The sequence below is a fragment of the Lissotriton helveticus genome, chromosome 2_1, assembly GCF_964261635.1.
Source record: "Lissotriton helveticus chromosome 2_1, aLisHel1.1, whole genome shotgun sequence".
Taxonomy (NCBI): domain Eukaryota; kingdom Metazoa; phylum Chordata; class Amphibia; order Caudata; family Salamandridae; genus Lissotriton; species Lissotriton helveticus.
The window spans coordinates 791,576,083-791,592,060 of NC_136059.1; the positions used below are offsets into that span (position 1 = coordinate 791,576,083).

Sequence of the window (15,978 nt, forward strand, 5' to 3'; positions counted from 1 at the left end):
CCCCAGCTGCGGATTTTGCTAATTTGGCATGGCTTTGTCCTAAGGTTCAAGAGTTCTGGCAGGCGGTTTGTTCCACTATCTCTGACATCACCGGCGTGGCTGTGTGCCCTGATCCTCTCCCGTGTCTCCTCTGCTTTGTTAGATTTTGCCCTGACGCCTCTCGCCGGCTGGTTGTGATGCTTTTCGTGCTGGCCAGGCGTAGAGTGGCCATGTGTTGGGGTCGGCGGCCGGCTCCTAAGGTTGCGAGTTGGCTGGAAGACGCCTCCCGCTGTCAGACGCTTTTATCTGAGTTTTGGGATTTGGTGCCCGCCAGGTCCCGCCTTGTCGACATATGGGGCCCCCTGGTTGCCTATCTCCTCTCCTGTTCTCACTCCAGCGGTGCTGCCTCTCCCGCGCTGAACGCTGGCCCTGTACCCGCGGCTGCCGCCGATATTGGTCAGTGACTGTCCCCATTACCTTATCTGCTTGGCGCCTCTGCTGTTTCTTGTGCCTCCCCGTGGTTGTTTTTCAATGAGTGCTCCGTGGGGGGAGGGGGGTCTGACTCCGGGTTCACAGTGCTGAGATTGTGCCACTCCCGCCCTGTTGTTCCATTAGCCCCTAGTCGCCTACCCCTTCTTCCCCGCTCCCGCCCTAGCTGCGTTGCCTCTCCCGTGCTCCCCGCCGGTCCTTGGTCCGCGGCGGGCGCCGGTGCTGGCCTGCGCCGGGCCCCCAACTGTCTTTCCCAATGACGCCCCTGCGACCTTCAGTCCCTCTTGGCTATGGTTCACTTACGCGTGCTCTCTGGGGCGGACGCGACCCTATGGTTTTCTGGCGCTGCTACTTTATCACTCCTAGATCCCCATGTCACCAAAAAACTCCCCATTGTATTTCTTTGCCTGCCTTGGACTGCACCTTTATGCTGTGTATTGTGACTCTGCACGAAATTTATCTCTGTGTCTTATGTTTCTGGTTTGTAACCAAATTTAATAAATACAATTAAAATAAATAAAAAATAAAAAAAAGAATGAAACGCCCCTGTTTTGATTGCTGTACTTCATAAAAAGGATGCAGCGCTGTGATTCCTCCATGAATTTAAATGTTGCCGTGCCATTCCCTTGCTCTTTTTTGGTCAACGCCCTAGCAGGGCCTTATGACTTGTAGCCCACGGCCCTTGAGTTTTTACTTTGGACATCATTAAACCCTAGAGTGCAAACTTTGTGAAAAGCGTTATATCAGTTTGTGGTCGCCATTTGTAAATGTCTTCATGCATTTTTAAAGGCGCGATGCCTCCCGCGGTTTATCTGACCCGGCCAGCGATGGCCCGCTCCTCTGTCACTTGTCACCTCAGCACAATGGCGCTTTGTTCGCATGCTTCCATTAATTACACAGGAAGAAACGATGGCCTTCTTCACCATGCAGTTTGAGAGATGGGGTTTGTGTTGCCACTTATGTCACCGCTGCGCACCAGCTCTATTTATGGCTCGCATGGCACCGCGGCATCGCTTGTAATTGTCATCTCGAAGTGCCCCAGTGGTTTCCGGTTACATGATCGCCTGGCCCCTAATGTCCTGCAGCAAACCCTACTTGTTTATAAAACAGGTGTACGTGGTTCACCGATACTAGCAGTGCTTCCACAGAGGGCCGCGCTCAGCTCGGCTTTGTCACTATTTGTTTGCCATGTTTGTCTTGTGTGGCACAGTACTATGGCACCGAACGTTTTATATGCGTGTTTTGCATGAACATTGCCTTTTAAATTGAGCCGCATTTCATCCAATCTTTGATGGTCATATAAATTCAGTGCCGAATATTTTATTTTCATCACAGTCATAACAGAAGCTACTCATTGCGTGGAACTCTTCTAATCCGGAAATTATATTTACGTGTTTCACATTATGCAAAACTCATTCATTCATAAATCGATCCCAGCGATCTGAGTGATTGGTGTTCGGTCCTCTTTTGTGAATGTTACAAGTAACCAACACCCCCTCATTTATCTTATTTGATCATTGGAATGCACCCCACTTGATCTCTAATATTAACCATGTGGCCTTCACGTAATCAGGAAACTGGTGCCCCAAACCCCTCTAATTTTGCCTTGCACTCCTCTAAAGACCTGACCTATTGGTTCCCTGTAACACCTGTGATTTGTGACCTACACCATGTATGTGACTAGCGTTTGAGAGCTTGGTGCCCCACTCTCCTGAGTGAAGAGGGCCGATGCTTACAGCCTCTGGAATCCTACATGGTTCTGTAATCAGGGCCGGCTCTAGGCTCATGGTGGCCCTGGGCAAGGAGCGTAGGTAGGGGGCCCGGAAGAGGGGGTCCGGCAGGGCGGAGCGCGCAGGCCAGTAAAGAGGGGGGGTCAGGGTGTTTAGAAGTGGAACAGAGCCGGAGGCCGCCAAATCCCTGCCAGGGGCCACCAAGCAAATATGTATCCATCCTCAGAGGATTAATATATTAAGGATATATATTGGTGTGGCGGCCCCTGGGGATTGGTAGCCCTGTGCAGGTGCACAGCTTGCACATGCCTAGAGCCGGCCCTGCTGTAATAAAAGCCATTGTAATACTTACTACTCTAAAACGTACCTTCACTGCCAGAACGGAAACTTGGATCGACCACGAGGACCATGCCATGCTGCCAGCCAGGCACAACGGCCATTGGGCTCAAAGGGCTTCAGCCTCCCCCACCCTCCCCCCCTCGTGTTAGACAGCTTCCCGGTCTGGCGACCGTCTTATTGCAGCCGCACCAGAGTACTTCACAGGTCTTTAGTAGACCATTTACTTGTTAACGAGGCTTTGTTGTGTTTTCACCCCTTCTTTAGAGCCCCTGCTGGAAGAATTAGCCCCCCGAAATGTTTATGCTGTTCATCAACTTTACAATCACTGCTCACCCCCACTTCCTACCACATTCATCTGGCCCACCCTTGGAGTCAATAACTTTTATTTATTTCCTCTAAAAATATAAAAGTAACTGGAGGTACCTAACCATTCTTGTAGTTGCATGCCTGATGCCCACTCATCTCCTATACTCCCACACTGACGCCTAGTGCTGTATCCATACCCCCACTCTCCTAAATCCCCTACTTTCTGAACTCTGCTTGCCCCTCTTGTACTCCTACTGACTCTAAGGTCTCAGACCTACAGTTCTCCTTCAGGAGAATCTCTGTTGAAACCGTAAGCGCTGAAAAGCCCTGCCCACATGTGGGATAATGGAGCACTTCTTGCAGTCTATAAAATAGGCTATGTTGGTCGGTTACTGTAATTTGATTTTAAAAAGGCCACCATAATATTAAAGAATATAAAAGTTACTAGACAGGACTCATTCACAAACTTTTTTTTTTTTTTTTTTTAAAGGAAGTGGAGTTGAAGGTATCAGGGTAATGTAGACATACAGGCAGCAGCTATGTGGACAAGAAAACTGGCACTGCCCCTTTAAGAGACTACATCCCTCTAGTATCCCATCATGCAGCATGTGGTGGTTATCTCACTTCTTATTTAGGAGAGAGTCAAAGAATATCAATATAGAGACTATATTACTACCTTTGACTATTCCACTGGGGAGGAAGGACAGTTTCTTATAATTTTAATGGCGAGTCCCCTGTTGGAGAACTAGGATTACAGGTAAGGAATGTTTCCTTTTCCATCATGGGATCTGCAATAATAATCAGAAGCCCTGAATAGAATAGCAGCTCATCCCTAAAAAAGCAGTGGAAGGGAAGAAGCTTACATCATAGAAACAATTAAGCAAAGAGATATCTTGAGGTGACCTGCGCTGTTTGGGCATCTGTGCCAGATTCTGAATCAAGATAAAGGTCTTGTAAAAGTGTGACCAGACCTCCACATGGCTACTTTGCAGATTCGACCAATGGGAATTTGTCTCATTAACGCAGCCATAGCAGATTTACCTCTGGTACACTGGGCTGTTTACCAGTTAAGAATTTAATTGTTTTTTGATAGCATAACAGAATGCAAGATATTATCCATCTGAACAGAGATTGCTTGGACGTGGCTAAACCTTTGTGTGTAGGGCCATCCTTTGCAAAAGAGCGCTTGGGTTTACAAATTTCTATAATGTTGTCATTGTATAATTTCAGAAGTCTTCTCACATCTAACATGTGGAGAGATCTCTGCTGGAGTGGCGTGGTTCTGAAAGAATGTTGAAAAGTTAATGGCTTGGTTTACAGGAAAATCCAAATATTCCTTAAGTAGAAATTTCGGATGAGTCCTCATGACTACCCTGTTGCTATGAAACACTATACGTTTCTCAGGATGGAAACATAACGTTTTTATCTCGCTGACCCTAATTGCTGATGTAATAGCTGCAAGAAAAGTGGCTGTGCAGGAAAGGTTTTGTCAGGAAGCTTTATGGATTTGTGACAATAGTGATCCCATAAGACCTCACAGTATGATGCTCAACTCCCAGGGAGTAGATGGTTTATGTACTCATGGAAAAACTTTAAAGATGACGTCTTCTGCAATTAAATGCCATGGTAGTTCTGCTATGAAATGCCATGGCAACATTTTGAACTTTTTAATGCACCTCAAGTGTACCACTATACTCAAGGGACTCTCCTCTATATTTCATTCACTTCAGATGCATTTAACTTTGTAGAATGTCTGGGTTATGCCACAGGATTGGGAGAGTTGACCAGAGTCACTTGCTGTTTCATGAGTGCTTCCACGCATCTGGGAAGAGTTGTGAAAATGTGGCATGACTTTGCATTAGGCATGGCAGCTTGCACTATATGGTATGCAATGATGTTCATGAACTGAGTGGGATAAATTTAAGTGACACAAATATGCAGGTCCAAGTGGTACTGTGTGGCGAGTTTCAAGTCTTTCAGTGATCGAAACACCAGGGTCCTCGATGCCTCAAACGTGTTTAGAAATCACATGCGTTTATGTAGCTAGAAAATTACCTCATTGCTTTTTCACCTATTGAAGGTCTATTCTACATTGTGAGTATTTGCCAATCCTTGTCCTCATTCTTTTCTACCATTTTGAATCTGATACCTCCTTTCCACAGAGGAAACAAAATGAATGATATGCAGATAGCAGACAAGGAAGCACTCCCTCTCCTATTCAGAGATAGGAAATTAACCGCTGCTCAAGTGCCCACTCTGTGGTTTAGGTTAGGAATGGTTTATGAACTCTTCTGGACTTTTCCAGAGATGGGTGTCACCTCCAGATTCCTCATGAGCTAGAGCCAAGCCCCTCAACACACCTTTGCTCCAATGGTTCAGTATAAAATGGTGCACCAGGGAGCTGTTACTTACGTCGGCGACAGGAGGGTTTTAACCTTACAAGATGATGGACAGAGCTCACTCTTACATTTGCTGTTTTGACAGGTTGGTATTTGGCTGCACTTCCAAACATCATACCAACACCAGCAAGGATGAACAATGTGGAAGATTAGTGTGTTCTGGTGAGGGTCTTGATGGTGTAATGGGGTTGTCGATCATTGAAAGAAATCACACTTGCATTCCAAGTGATACCCTTGCTCCATTAAGCCTTTTGGTGCAGGTCCGGCAATGAGGGTTTGAATCCCCCAAGGCTCCCTGTATTCTGACATATGAATGCTGACAAGCGCCTAGATGCTGTTTACTAAGCGGTCAGTGCCTTTAGTGAGTGAGTTGAAGATCTGCAAACACTTCAAACAGTTTTTCTTCATGTGAAATACCAATGTCACTTGACTGGAGACTAGGGGTGCGCGGAATTTGAGTAGTCATGCTACACAAAACTCCGCGAAACGGTAAAAAAATCTCAGCAAGGATGCAAAAGTTCAGCGAACACGCAGAATTGTTTGTTCCTTCCGTTCGCGATGCTTTTTTCCTGTTCGCGAACGCTGTTTGCGCGCTCGGGGAGAAATACCTCGTAAACACGCATTTTAAAAGCACGAACAAGCAAAAAATTCAGCGAAGCCTCTGATCACGGAATTTTTGGCAATTCCGCGTTCTCCGCGGAATGCAAAATTACCCAAATTCCGCGAGTGTAACGGAATGTACTGCCCAGGTCTACTGGAGACTTGAAAAGGATTGCATCACAGACTGGAACCTTCAAAGCCAACTTGCAACATCCTTATACCCGCAAGCTTAACACTGAAGCCTCTGGCTCGAATTCCAGCATCTGGCTCAGTGAGACTTCCAGCTCAGACTGGTAGCTCATACAATCTTCACTGGCCAAGAGACCCAAATGCTCTTGAATTGCCTGCACCTGAACCAGGTCTTGGTTAGTTACTGAACCAACCCTTGGCTCTGAACGACACCATAGCCATCCAGGGTATTTCAATCCTCTCACGCCTGAATCAAGTGCAAAACATACAAATCTGTTTTTGTGCTTATGATGTAGAAAAATTGCCCAGTGCCATATAAAGCTTATCCGCACAATACCCTCTCATATAGAGTCAATGTTGCAATATAATCATACTGAAAACTTAAAATAAATCACTGGTTATTTTTAGTCTATTTGCATTTTTCGGATATATATTCAGTTTTCCATTTATTCATGTACCCGATATTCACTATAGTAACCAATATAATTTCACAAGCCGTTTCGCTTTTTCAAGACTAAAAATAAAATGAGATTCAAATCATAACAGTTAGGTCTCTGACATAAAACAATAACAATTGTCCATATTATTTTTTAACAATTTATTTTAACATTTGTATTAATGGTTGCATGTGTATCACCATAAACGTTTATGAAATGATACCTTAATTTGAGTTAAGACTTCCTTGTAGTTTTAGATAATAACGTAACCTATGTAGTCGTATAGCATATACTACGTGCTTGAAATCCCACAGTCTAAGTTCTAGCTAGAGTCCCTGTTGTCAACATTTATTTATTTAATAACGTACATTAATATATTTATCTTAAGGTTTGTTTATGGCTAATTCTTGGTAAGTAGTGACTCGCATTTATGCTAAGTTTACAGTCACTTATGTAATAGGACAAACCTCCAGTTGTTGCCCTTTGCATATTTATATCAAAGTAAATGGTAGCTCAGGGTCTGGGGGTTGCACAAGACTAGATAGTGTGTTCAAATGCTTGGACTCTTTCACCAGTCTATTATTATTATTATGCGTTCTTATATAGCGCTCGATTACCCGCAGGCATCTCGGCGCTTGCCTTGGGAACCCGTCCTGGCTTTTTCCCTGTGAGATACCCGTAATGGGCATCCCCAAGGTGAAAGCCAGGCATCCCGCCGCGGGGGGGCCGTAGTGGAGATTAAGCAGGCTAATGCCCAGAGCTGCAGAGTGTGAACCCGTGATTCGAGTAGGCACCGAAACGAGAATTATCGAGTCCGTGGATATTTTGGGCTCAAGACCCTGCCGCGTCCCGGGTCTGACCTCTGCTTCAGGGTCTGCCTCCTCTAACCAGTGAGCCACACTTCTCCACCTATAAGTTGCAATCTATTTTAAAGTACAGTTTTTAGCCTACCTCTCTCGTCAGGTACGTGCCTTACAGAGCCAAACCTGATTATTGTTTATATACAAACCATTTCGTTCTCAAACCTGCATTTGTTTTTGCTGACTACATTTCCTATTGCAATCCCCCTGAAAGAATCTTCTGCTATTTTGGTTGTTCTGACAACATTTGTCCCAATTTGCATGTCAGTTCATTTATTTTCATGTTATGCAGAAAACTTTCTTTAAATTACAGAAATAGTGTTTTTGTTCTGGAATTGCTTGTCACACATTTAGTTTGTGATATGTAGACTTTTTTGCTTATAACTGCATTTAATGTTTTTGGGGAAACCTATGTAGGTCAGTCTCAATCCTCATTTTATCCGTTTGATATGCCTGTGTCTCAAAATATATCCTATATATACTAACAGGCTAGTAGTATTAAAACATAGCTAAACTATTTTGCCTCTCCATACCGAATAAGCAAGGCCAATGGATTCTAATTTTTATTGACAGCATTAGCATAAAAATAAAGCTATTCATGGTCCATATTCAAACCTGCTTTGACCGTCTTGAGGGATATATCGAAAATGCTTTCCTCTCTCTTAGGATAAGTCCCCTCTTTCCACCTGTCCTATTTTTCTCCAAATACATTGCTCCTGTTTGTGTGTTTTGTACTTCTTACACTTTGTGATATATGTTAAAATGATCTGCTAGTGGGTATTTCTCATCATTATTCATAATGACCTTAAGGTGTTCTTTAGTGTGTATTTAGTTGAACCCTAGATAGTGTAAATGAAAGAAAACATTGATAAGATATTCACAATGTGTTGTGTTGCAGGTTATAGATTGATTTGTGGTTAAATCTCTTGTATTGTTGTGGTTACTGAACTAAATGTGTTCTCTCCTCTTCATCTCTTCTGTTAGGGGGCTTAAAAAAATATTGTTCCTATAATTAGCATAAAAACAGGCTTTGACTCCATCTACCACAAATGCAGTTCAGGATGGGCTCCTTATGGTGCACATAATGCAACGAGCAGTTCTTAACGGCTGAACCACACAAACCCTACAATTTTTCTTTTCAGTGACCTCCATCCAGTGATTTATTTTTTATATTTTCCATTTTTCTGCTTAAGTTCATCCAAGGTCTTTAAGGAATCATCTCTGTGAAATAGAAGGGACCGGTAGAAAAAGGGGATCCTTGACTTCTTAGCACAGTCACCGAGTAGTCAGCACCACTGGTACAGTCACCACTGTGTTCCGGATCTGTATTGCAAGTCATCAAATTTAAAAAGTGGAGTTTAGCTCATAGGATTCCTCTGGTGTCCTAACTTCAAACACTCCAAAGAGCCCCATCATTGCTTTGCTAGGGGACTGGATACAAGGCAGTTCCAAAAAGTGTCTTAGTTATCCTAACTAGTATTTCAAGTACATATATCAGTTCAAACCAGGCGAGAATTATTTCGGTGCCAAAATAAAAAGTAATTTAAGTTTGTGATAGATGGGAGGGGAGTCTCCTGGTGCTCTTGCTAGATCTTTTCTTTCTTTTTTTTGCATACCTTTTCATTGCTTTAAAGGTTTTGGGTTTCACCAGTATTAGGTGTCCTGCTCATGGAAAACACTTCTGATGAATTCTATTGACATTGATAAATGCCTTAGGATTTGTGTTTGCACATTTGAGATTTGGTTGGCTAGTATTTTACTAATCGAAAAGCTGTAGTATTGTGTCTAGAATAGTATGATGACTTGTCTGTTCTTTTTCAGTCTCTGCATGAACAGTAATTTACAAATCAGCTGATAGGAGAACACATTTATGGCCTACTATACATATACATAAACCTTTGAACTAGACCCCGGTTTCAACATGCAGCTAGTATAAACATCCCCTAGCTTCAATCTTTAGGCCATTCTGATTCCGCTGTGTGTAACTACTTTTAGTCTATGTAGAACAGAGTATTTGAATTGAACAGGGACTTTATCTTCACAGGGAAGGACAAGGGAGGTCTTAAGCTAGAGAGTGCGATTTGTGGTTTAACATCAGCAAGTGTAGAGCGAGCATAAGGCTCTTTTGCTGCTTTTCACTCCTCATATTCCACAAGCCTTTCAAGGGCATTTTATGCTCATTAATTAGTTCGATTCCCAGCTGAAGCAGGGGGTTCATTTTAGCTGTAGCAAATGCTGTAGGATACTAGTCTCTGGCAACATTTCTCCCCTCTGATCAGTTACCTCACGTTTTTGGTTGACCTGTCCTTTCTAACATGAGAATAAAGATAGTGATTGAACAGAGGTGTATTTGTCTAGGTATCAGGTGGACTAACCTACAATTTCTGTTCACTGTGTAAAATACATTTTTTACTCAGTAACAATATGGAAATAAAGCGTAATAGATGTATATTCAATTCTTTACTAATTAAAAATGAATATTTTTATTGTTTTTACAGTCTTATGACAGCGGGCTAGCCCAAGGAGCTGGACTGGAATCACATGGTAAGGAATGGGAATGTTAACAGAATTTTAATGACAACAACACAATTTATATTGCTGTCTAGCATAAAAAAAAATATATGCTTTTTTGTTGTTGACTGAATGTATTGCTTTATGTGCATTTGCTAATTTAACTGTCGGGTAGAACAGAAGATACATTTGTAATCAGTTAAACCGTTCATTTGTTGTTGCTTAGTATGTGAACTGCCTCAAATTTGATCATATTTATTTATTTATTTGAAGAGTTTTATAAAGCGCGAGCATGACCCTTCCGGGTATCATAGGTGATTAGCTTTGCAGTAGGCAAGAGTACAGGGTGGTCCCTTTAATTTGCAAAAAATACTGATCCTTCCCTCTGAAATAGTTGAAAGTGCAGTAGGTGAATGAGGAAAGTTTCGTCGCTTTCTGGAGTATCGTTTTGCAATTACATCATTGAACAGCTTCAGTGCAACGACTGTGAGTTTCCAGCCTCAGTGAACAGCTCCTTCTCTATTGGCATTGTCCAGGCAATTGGAAGAAGATTGTTGAAAATTGTTTCATAACAATCCTCTTCTAGAGGCAGATGTGGAGATCAACTATCAACCCATTTCTTTACTGCTCCTTGCAGCTTATTTGGCCAAAAATATTCTTGACTTGGTCAATTGCTGATCACCGCAAAGCCTCCAAATTTTTAAATTTTTCATAGCTTTGCTTTTGGCCTAGAACTGAGATAGAGGCTACTCCACTGCATCATCTCAAGGCCAATGTTTATTTGGCCATCGTGTATGCCTTATTCTTTAAGACTTGCCCACCGCTTTTAGATCCACCGGCTCAAGTCATGGTTTGATGATTTGTAGAGCATGTTATTCTCCCATGAGGGTATCCCAGTGCTCAGCAGTTGCAATGATTTTCCTGCATGCATGTCAAAACTGTCTTTCTCCAGCCGCTTGGCGGAATTGAAGCTGAGAGGAGGAAGCTCTGATGTGGTTAGGGAGGTAATTCCATGCCTTGGGGGCGATGTATGAGAAAGCACATCTCCCGCCCTGTACTTGTGTATGTGGGGGATGTGCCCGAGTGAGAGTCCAGCTGAATACAGGTATCTGGCAAGCGGGTGATGAGATATGTGGGGCCTGAGTTTTTGAGTGGTTTGTATGTGTGGGACAGGAGTTTGAAGTGGATGCGTTTGATTGGGAGCCAGTGGGGCTTCTTAAGGTGTGGGGTGGTGTAAGTACGATGCAGGATGTTGAGGACAAGCCTTGCTGCGGCTTTTCTGGGTGGTTGGTAGTCTGTTTAGGAGCTGCTTGTTGATCCTGATGTAGAATGCATTGCTGTATTCAAGCCTGCTGGTGATGAGGGCTTGTGTGACCATTTTCCTGGTATTTCTTGGCGTTACCAGGCATCCATTTGAAGATCTTTTGCAGCATCTTCAGTAGGTGGAAACATGAGGTGGTCACTGCGTTGATCTAAGCAGTCATGCTGTGTTTTTTGTCCAGGAATCAGGTTCTTTGCATGTGCCTTGGGGGTTGGAGCTGGTCTCAGATCTGCTGGCCACCACGTGGAGTCCCTTGGGAGGCATTGTTTTTGAAGACTTGGAGGTGCTGAACTGGTTTTTGTTGTTAGGGGCTGACAGGGAGAGTATGAGGTAGGTGTCATCTGCGTAGAAGAGGGTGTTGATGACATGGGCTCTGATGACCTCCGTTAGTGATCTCATGTAGATGTTAAACATAGTGGGACTACACAGATGAGTTTTTTTGCTTCCAATGTGTATGGCGTCTATACTCTGTTCTTCCTGTGAGGAAGGAGCAGATCCAGTCAAGGGCCATGTATGCCTCCTTCATGGAGTCTTTTATTGAGGGTTGAGTGTTGAAGCCATGAGAAAGGTCTGGCCAGATGAGCGCTGCTGTTTTTCTTCGATCTAGGATCGTCCTGATTTTGTCTGTTGCTGCGAGGAGTGCAGTTTCTGTGATACAGTTGGGTCCTGATCCTGATTGCAAGGTGCCCAGGATCTGTTGTTTGTCCAGGGAGTTTGTGCGTTGCTTGAGGATCTTAAATGGGATGGGAAGGGAAGTGAAGGGTAGAAGGGAGATTGGTAGCTAGTCAGCTGAGTTGGGCCTGCCTTAGATTTATTTCAGTAGGGTTTCGAATGAGCAGGGAAGGTGGCAGTGGAGGAGCTCATTATATGGTTGAGAGTCTCGCTAAAGGGCGTTGAGTCTAGATTGCAGATGTAATGAGGGCATGGATCTGTTGGGACTTTGGAGTGGACCGTTCTCATGGTGTGGGTAGTTTCCTTTGAGTTGATGGTGTTCCATGTGATTATGTTTTTTTCGTTGCTGTTTGTAGGTAGGCTAATGGTGAGGCTGTGGTGGTCTGTTTGGTAGTCAAACTTGTTCTGGATAGTCCTGATTTTGTCAATGAAGTAATCTGACAGTCTGTCGCAGCAGACTTGTGACTGGGTGATTTTGGAGCTGGAGGTTGATGTGGTGAAATATTTGACAACTGTGAAGATTTCTTTGGTGCAGTTGGAGCTGTGTTCTATTAATTCCACCAGTGCTGTTTTCTTGGTTTCCTTGATCTGCTGGTGGTATAGTCGAAGGGCGGCTTTGAAGGTGTCCTTGTTGTTGCTGTCTTGACTGGTTCTCCATTTCCTTTCCAGTTGTTTGATGTGCTGTTTAGTTGCTCAGAGGTCATCAGTGCACCAGTTGGAATGTTTGTTGGTTGTGTTTGATGGGTGCAAGAGAGTCGGAGAAGCAGTTTATCAATTTATTGAATTGGATTATTTTGCTTTTGATGTTGTCGGGGTTTGGTATGGACTTGCATAGTAAACTGGCCCATTCTGCTTCTGTGATGTTACTCCTGTGCATCCGGCTGGTTGATGGTGTAGGGTTTCTTGTAGTCTGGGATATTTATCTGGAAGAGTACAATGGTGTGGTTTGTTCCTAACGCGGGATGTGGTGACTTTGAACTTGACCCTGTTTTGGGTGGCCAAGACTGGGTATAGGGTGTGTCCGGCACCGTAGGCGAGTTGAGTGCCATGTTTAGTGAGTTCGAGATTGCCTAGCCTCTCCATGGAGTTAGTGGATTTGGGGTCAGTTGGGAAGAGGTGTGGCGTCGTGGCTAGGACGACTGACTCCGTAATCTGGGGATCACGATTCGATCCCTGGCACCGGCGGCAGATTAGCCCAGCACCATGTGACTCTGGGCAATAGCTTGCTTAATCTTCCCGACGGCCCCCAGCGCCTAGAGACCCTCGCGGGTGATTGTGCGTTTTACAAATGTGGATTATATTATATTATTCCTGGGGAAATTTGAGGTCTCCTAGGAGGTTGTAGTGCTTGGCTTCGATGGTGAGTGGTGTGCGAAGTTGGCTCATGGACTGTGGGAATGGTACACAAGGATTCCTCTTGGGGTGTATTTTGCAGTGATGCAGAACTTGAAATGGGGGGTGTTCCATGAAGGTAGTCGTGCTCTCTGCGGTGGTGGAGCAACCTTGTGTTGTCGGTCTTGTCGGGCGATTTTGTATCCTGTGGCAATGTCTGGGGCCGACGTGAAGTTCAGCCAGGTCTGCTGGAATTCACGCAGTGGCCTTGTCATTGTTCTCTTCCTACCTTAGAGGACGGAGGCAGTCTTTAGCAATGCCTCCTTTTTGCTCTGATCTATCAGTAGTTTCCTATGCCATCTTTCCTGGCTCATTGTTCTCGGTTCAAAATATACATGAAGCTGATAAGGGCAGTTATTCAGTCCATTGGAGTGGATTCTGTCTCCTATAAAGACAATATCAAACTTGTCTTGTTGAAGCTCTACGCCACTAAAATGAAGGTTTTGGTGGTCGGACAGGATAGGTTGTGAGAGCATGCTCTTTGGCTTGCCCACCTTCTCCTGTTTCAAGGTTAAGAGCATAGGGTTCTACCTTGATAAAGGGCTGAGACTGAGGGATCAATTATGTACTGTCTTAGCATCCTGTTTCTTTCAGATTATGTCTCAAGGAAGCTTCTTCTATCATTATTCCACATTTGCATGCCCTTGTGGGGGGAGCTGCAATACTTCTGTGGTTAGATTACATCATAGTCTGTCTAATTGTGTCTCCATCTACCACACTGTGCAAGCTTCCAACTAATTCAAAATATGGCAGTGTTATTGGTCTTCAATCTTTAAAAAAATGATCATATCTGTAGTGCACATCCCTCTATACACTAGTTTCCAGTGGAGCAAAGAGTTATCTTCAAGATTTTGTGTTTGACTCATCAAGCGTTTTATGAAATAGGGCCTAAAGGCAGGCCCGGACTGGCCGTAGCGGGCACCGGGCAATCCCCGGTGCGCCGCACGGGTGGGGGCCGGTTTTGGGCCTATGGGGGCCGTTTTTGTTACAGGGCCGTTTTTGCAGCATAGCTGCAAAATCGTCCCTGTAACAAAAACGGCTGAAAAACGGCCCTGGCAAAGAGCTCGGCGGTACCCCAACCCCCCGGGAGGGGGGAGGGGGGGGGATTAGAGCCGAGTACTTTGCCAGGGCCGGTTTTCGTTCCTTCGTCCCTGCCTAAAGGTATTCGAATTAGGCTGGCTGGTTCAGTGCCATCCTCAAAGTACCTCACATTCTGATACTTTCTTTTTTTTATTTACTGTTCATTGATCCAGGTGGTCCAGAACTGGCTTTGTCTCAGTTCTAGCCCCTCAGCTCTAGCAACAGCAACATTTAACTGTACATCAAATATCCAATCATCTTAAATTTCAGAAGGCCTCATAACTCCAATTCGTTTTGCTAGTCACCAGTTGGCTGTCCTCATTTCAGTGCTACTGCTACGATGCCTTTAGGTGACCATCACATTTACTTTCACCACATTCATTAACTTGTAATTTTTTTGTCACAAGTGATAAAATTCTGGATTCTTGTTGAGATCCAATTTCTACTGAAAAAGTGATGAAGACCGGATGGATTCCAGACCTTTCTCACATGAGAATCCTCTGTTGGATTTTAATCTGATTCTGTACAGGCTACCTTTTGAGGCTTTAGCATCATGTGACCTGAATTTCCTATAGTAGAATGTTTCTTTCTTGATGTCTACCATTCACAGATATGAGAGCTGCTGGCTCTTTGACTTCTTAGAAATATTTTACAGGACTCGCCCTAACCTTTGTTGCTGCAGTTCTGTCATATTTTAGTTTCAATGAGATAACCATTCAACTTTATTTATAAAAACATGTGCCTCAGCTGAGGAAACAGTACACAATGCTTCTAAGCCACTGTTATATTTGCAAGCTCCATCACCTTGCTCCTGTCACACCCAGACTGTATCAGCAGAGACTGTATTTCCGTGAGCCTCTCTTTCTTGGCCGCAGATTCAGACGGAAGCTGCCAAACAACTTTTCACTTTCATAACAACGCCATCCCACCCTTCAAGCTCTCCTATATCTGAGTATGGCACAGCATATTTTATTCATATCTCTTTGCATTACTCAGTGGGAAGGTACATTGCACTGGACCAGTCTTCTAACAGCTCACACTTTGCAGTCATTGCTAAAGAAGGGCCATTGGATCCACACTGACCGTGCTTCTGACCAGCTATCCTTTAGGAAGTCTTGTATAGGAGGTACGTCTTTCTCAATACAGACTGAACCTCATGCAAAACACCCAAAACTTCCGACATCGGCCACAGTGTACACTAACTGTTCCAGCAATACACGATGCAGTATCTCAAGTGGCTGCACAAAAGAGTGTTTCATTGCCTTGTGGAATTATACCTTTTTAGGGGTACACTGGTGAAGGGTCACACTTTTGTCCACACGTTCAAACACCAACAAAGTAGAGATCAGCACTAGAGTAGGAAATAAATAAGTTTATTCACTCATGAGTGGGACCACATCCACACAGCACTCTCAACTGCTGCCTGAGGTAGTACATTGAAGTCACAGAACACAGGTCTTTTATACAGGTTTTGTGCAGTGTAAGCACGTGAACAGAAATAGGGAGAGCACGTTTTAGGAATAGTTACCAACAAACATGGGCAGATAAAAACAATATGGTCAGCAACGTTGGAGGGGGAACAGAAATGCTTATGGCAGCAATAGATGATTGACAGTTAACAGATGTACTGGCAGCTACAACTCTCAGCATGTCCATTGCTTTTAGCTGAGTCAG

The 15,978-nt window shown here is 44.0% G+C and overlaps 1 protein-coding gene across 2 annotated transcripts in view; it reads left to right on the plus strand.

Annotated features, from left to right (window-relative positions):
* PGGT1B (protein geranylgeranyltransferase type I subunit beta) overlaps positions 1-15,978 on the plus strand; it is a 315,684-nt gene that overhangs the window by 196,179 nt on the left and 103,527 nt on the right. For both annotated transcript variants that reach the window (XM_078675523.1, XM_078675524.1), the window contains exon 7: positions 9,827-9,872. In XM_078675523.1, the coding sequence (XP_078531649.1) occupies positions 9,827-9,872 (46 nt within the window). The remainder of the gene's footprint in view (positions 1-9,826; positions 9,873-15,978) is intronic.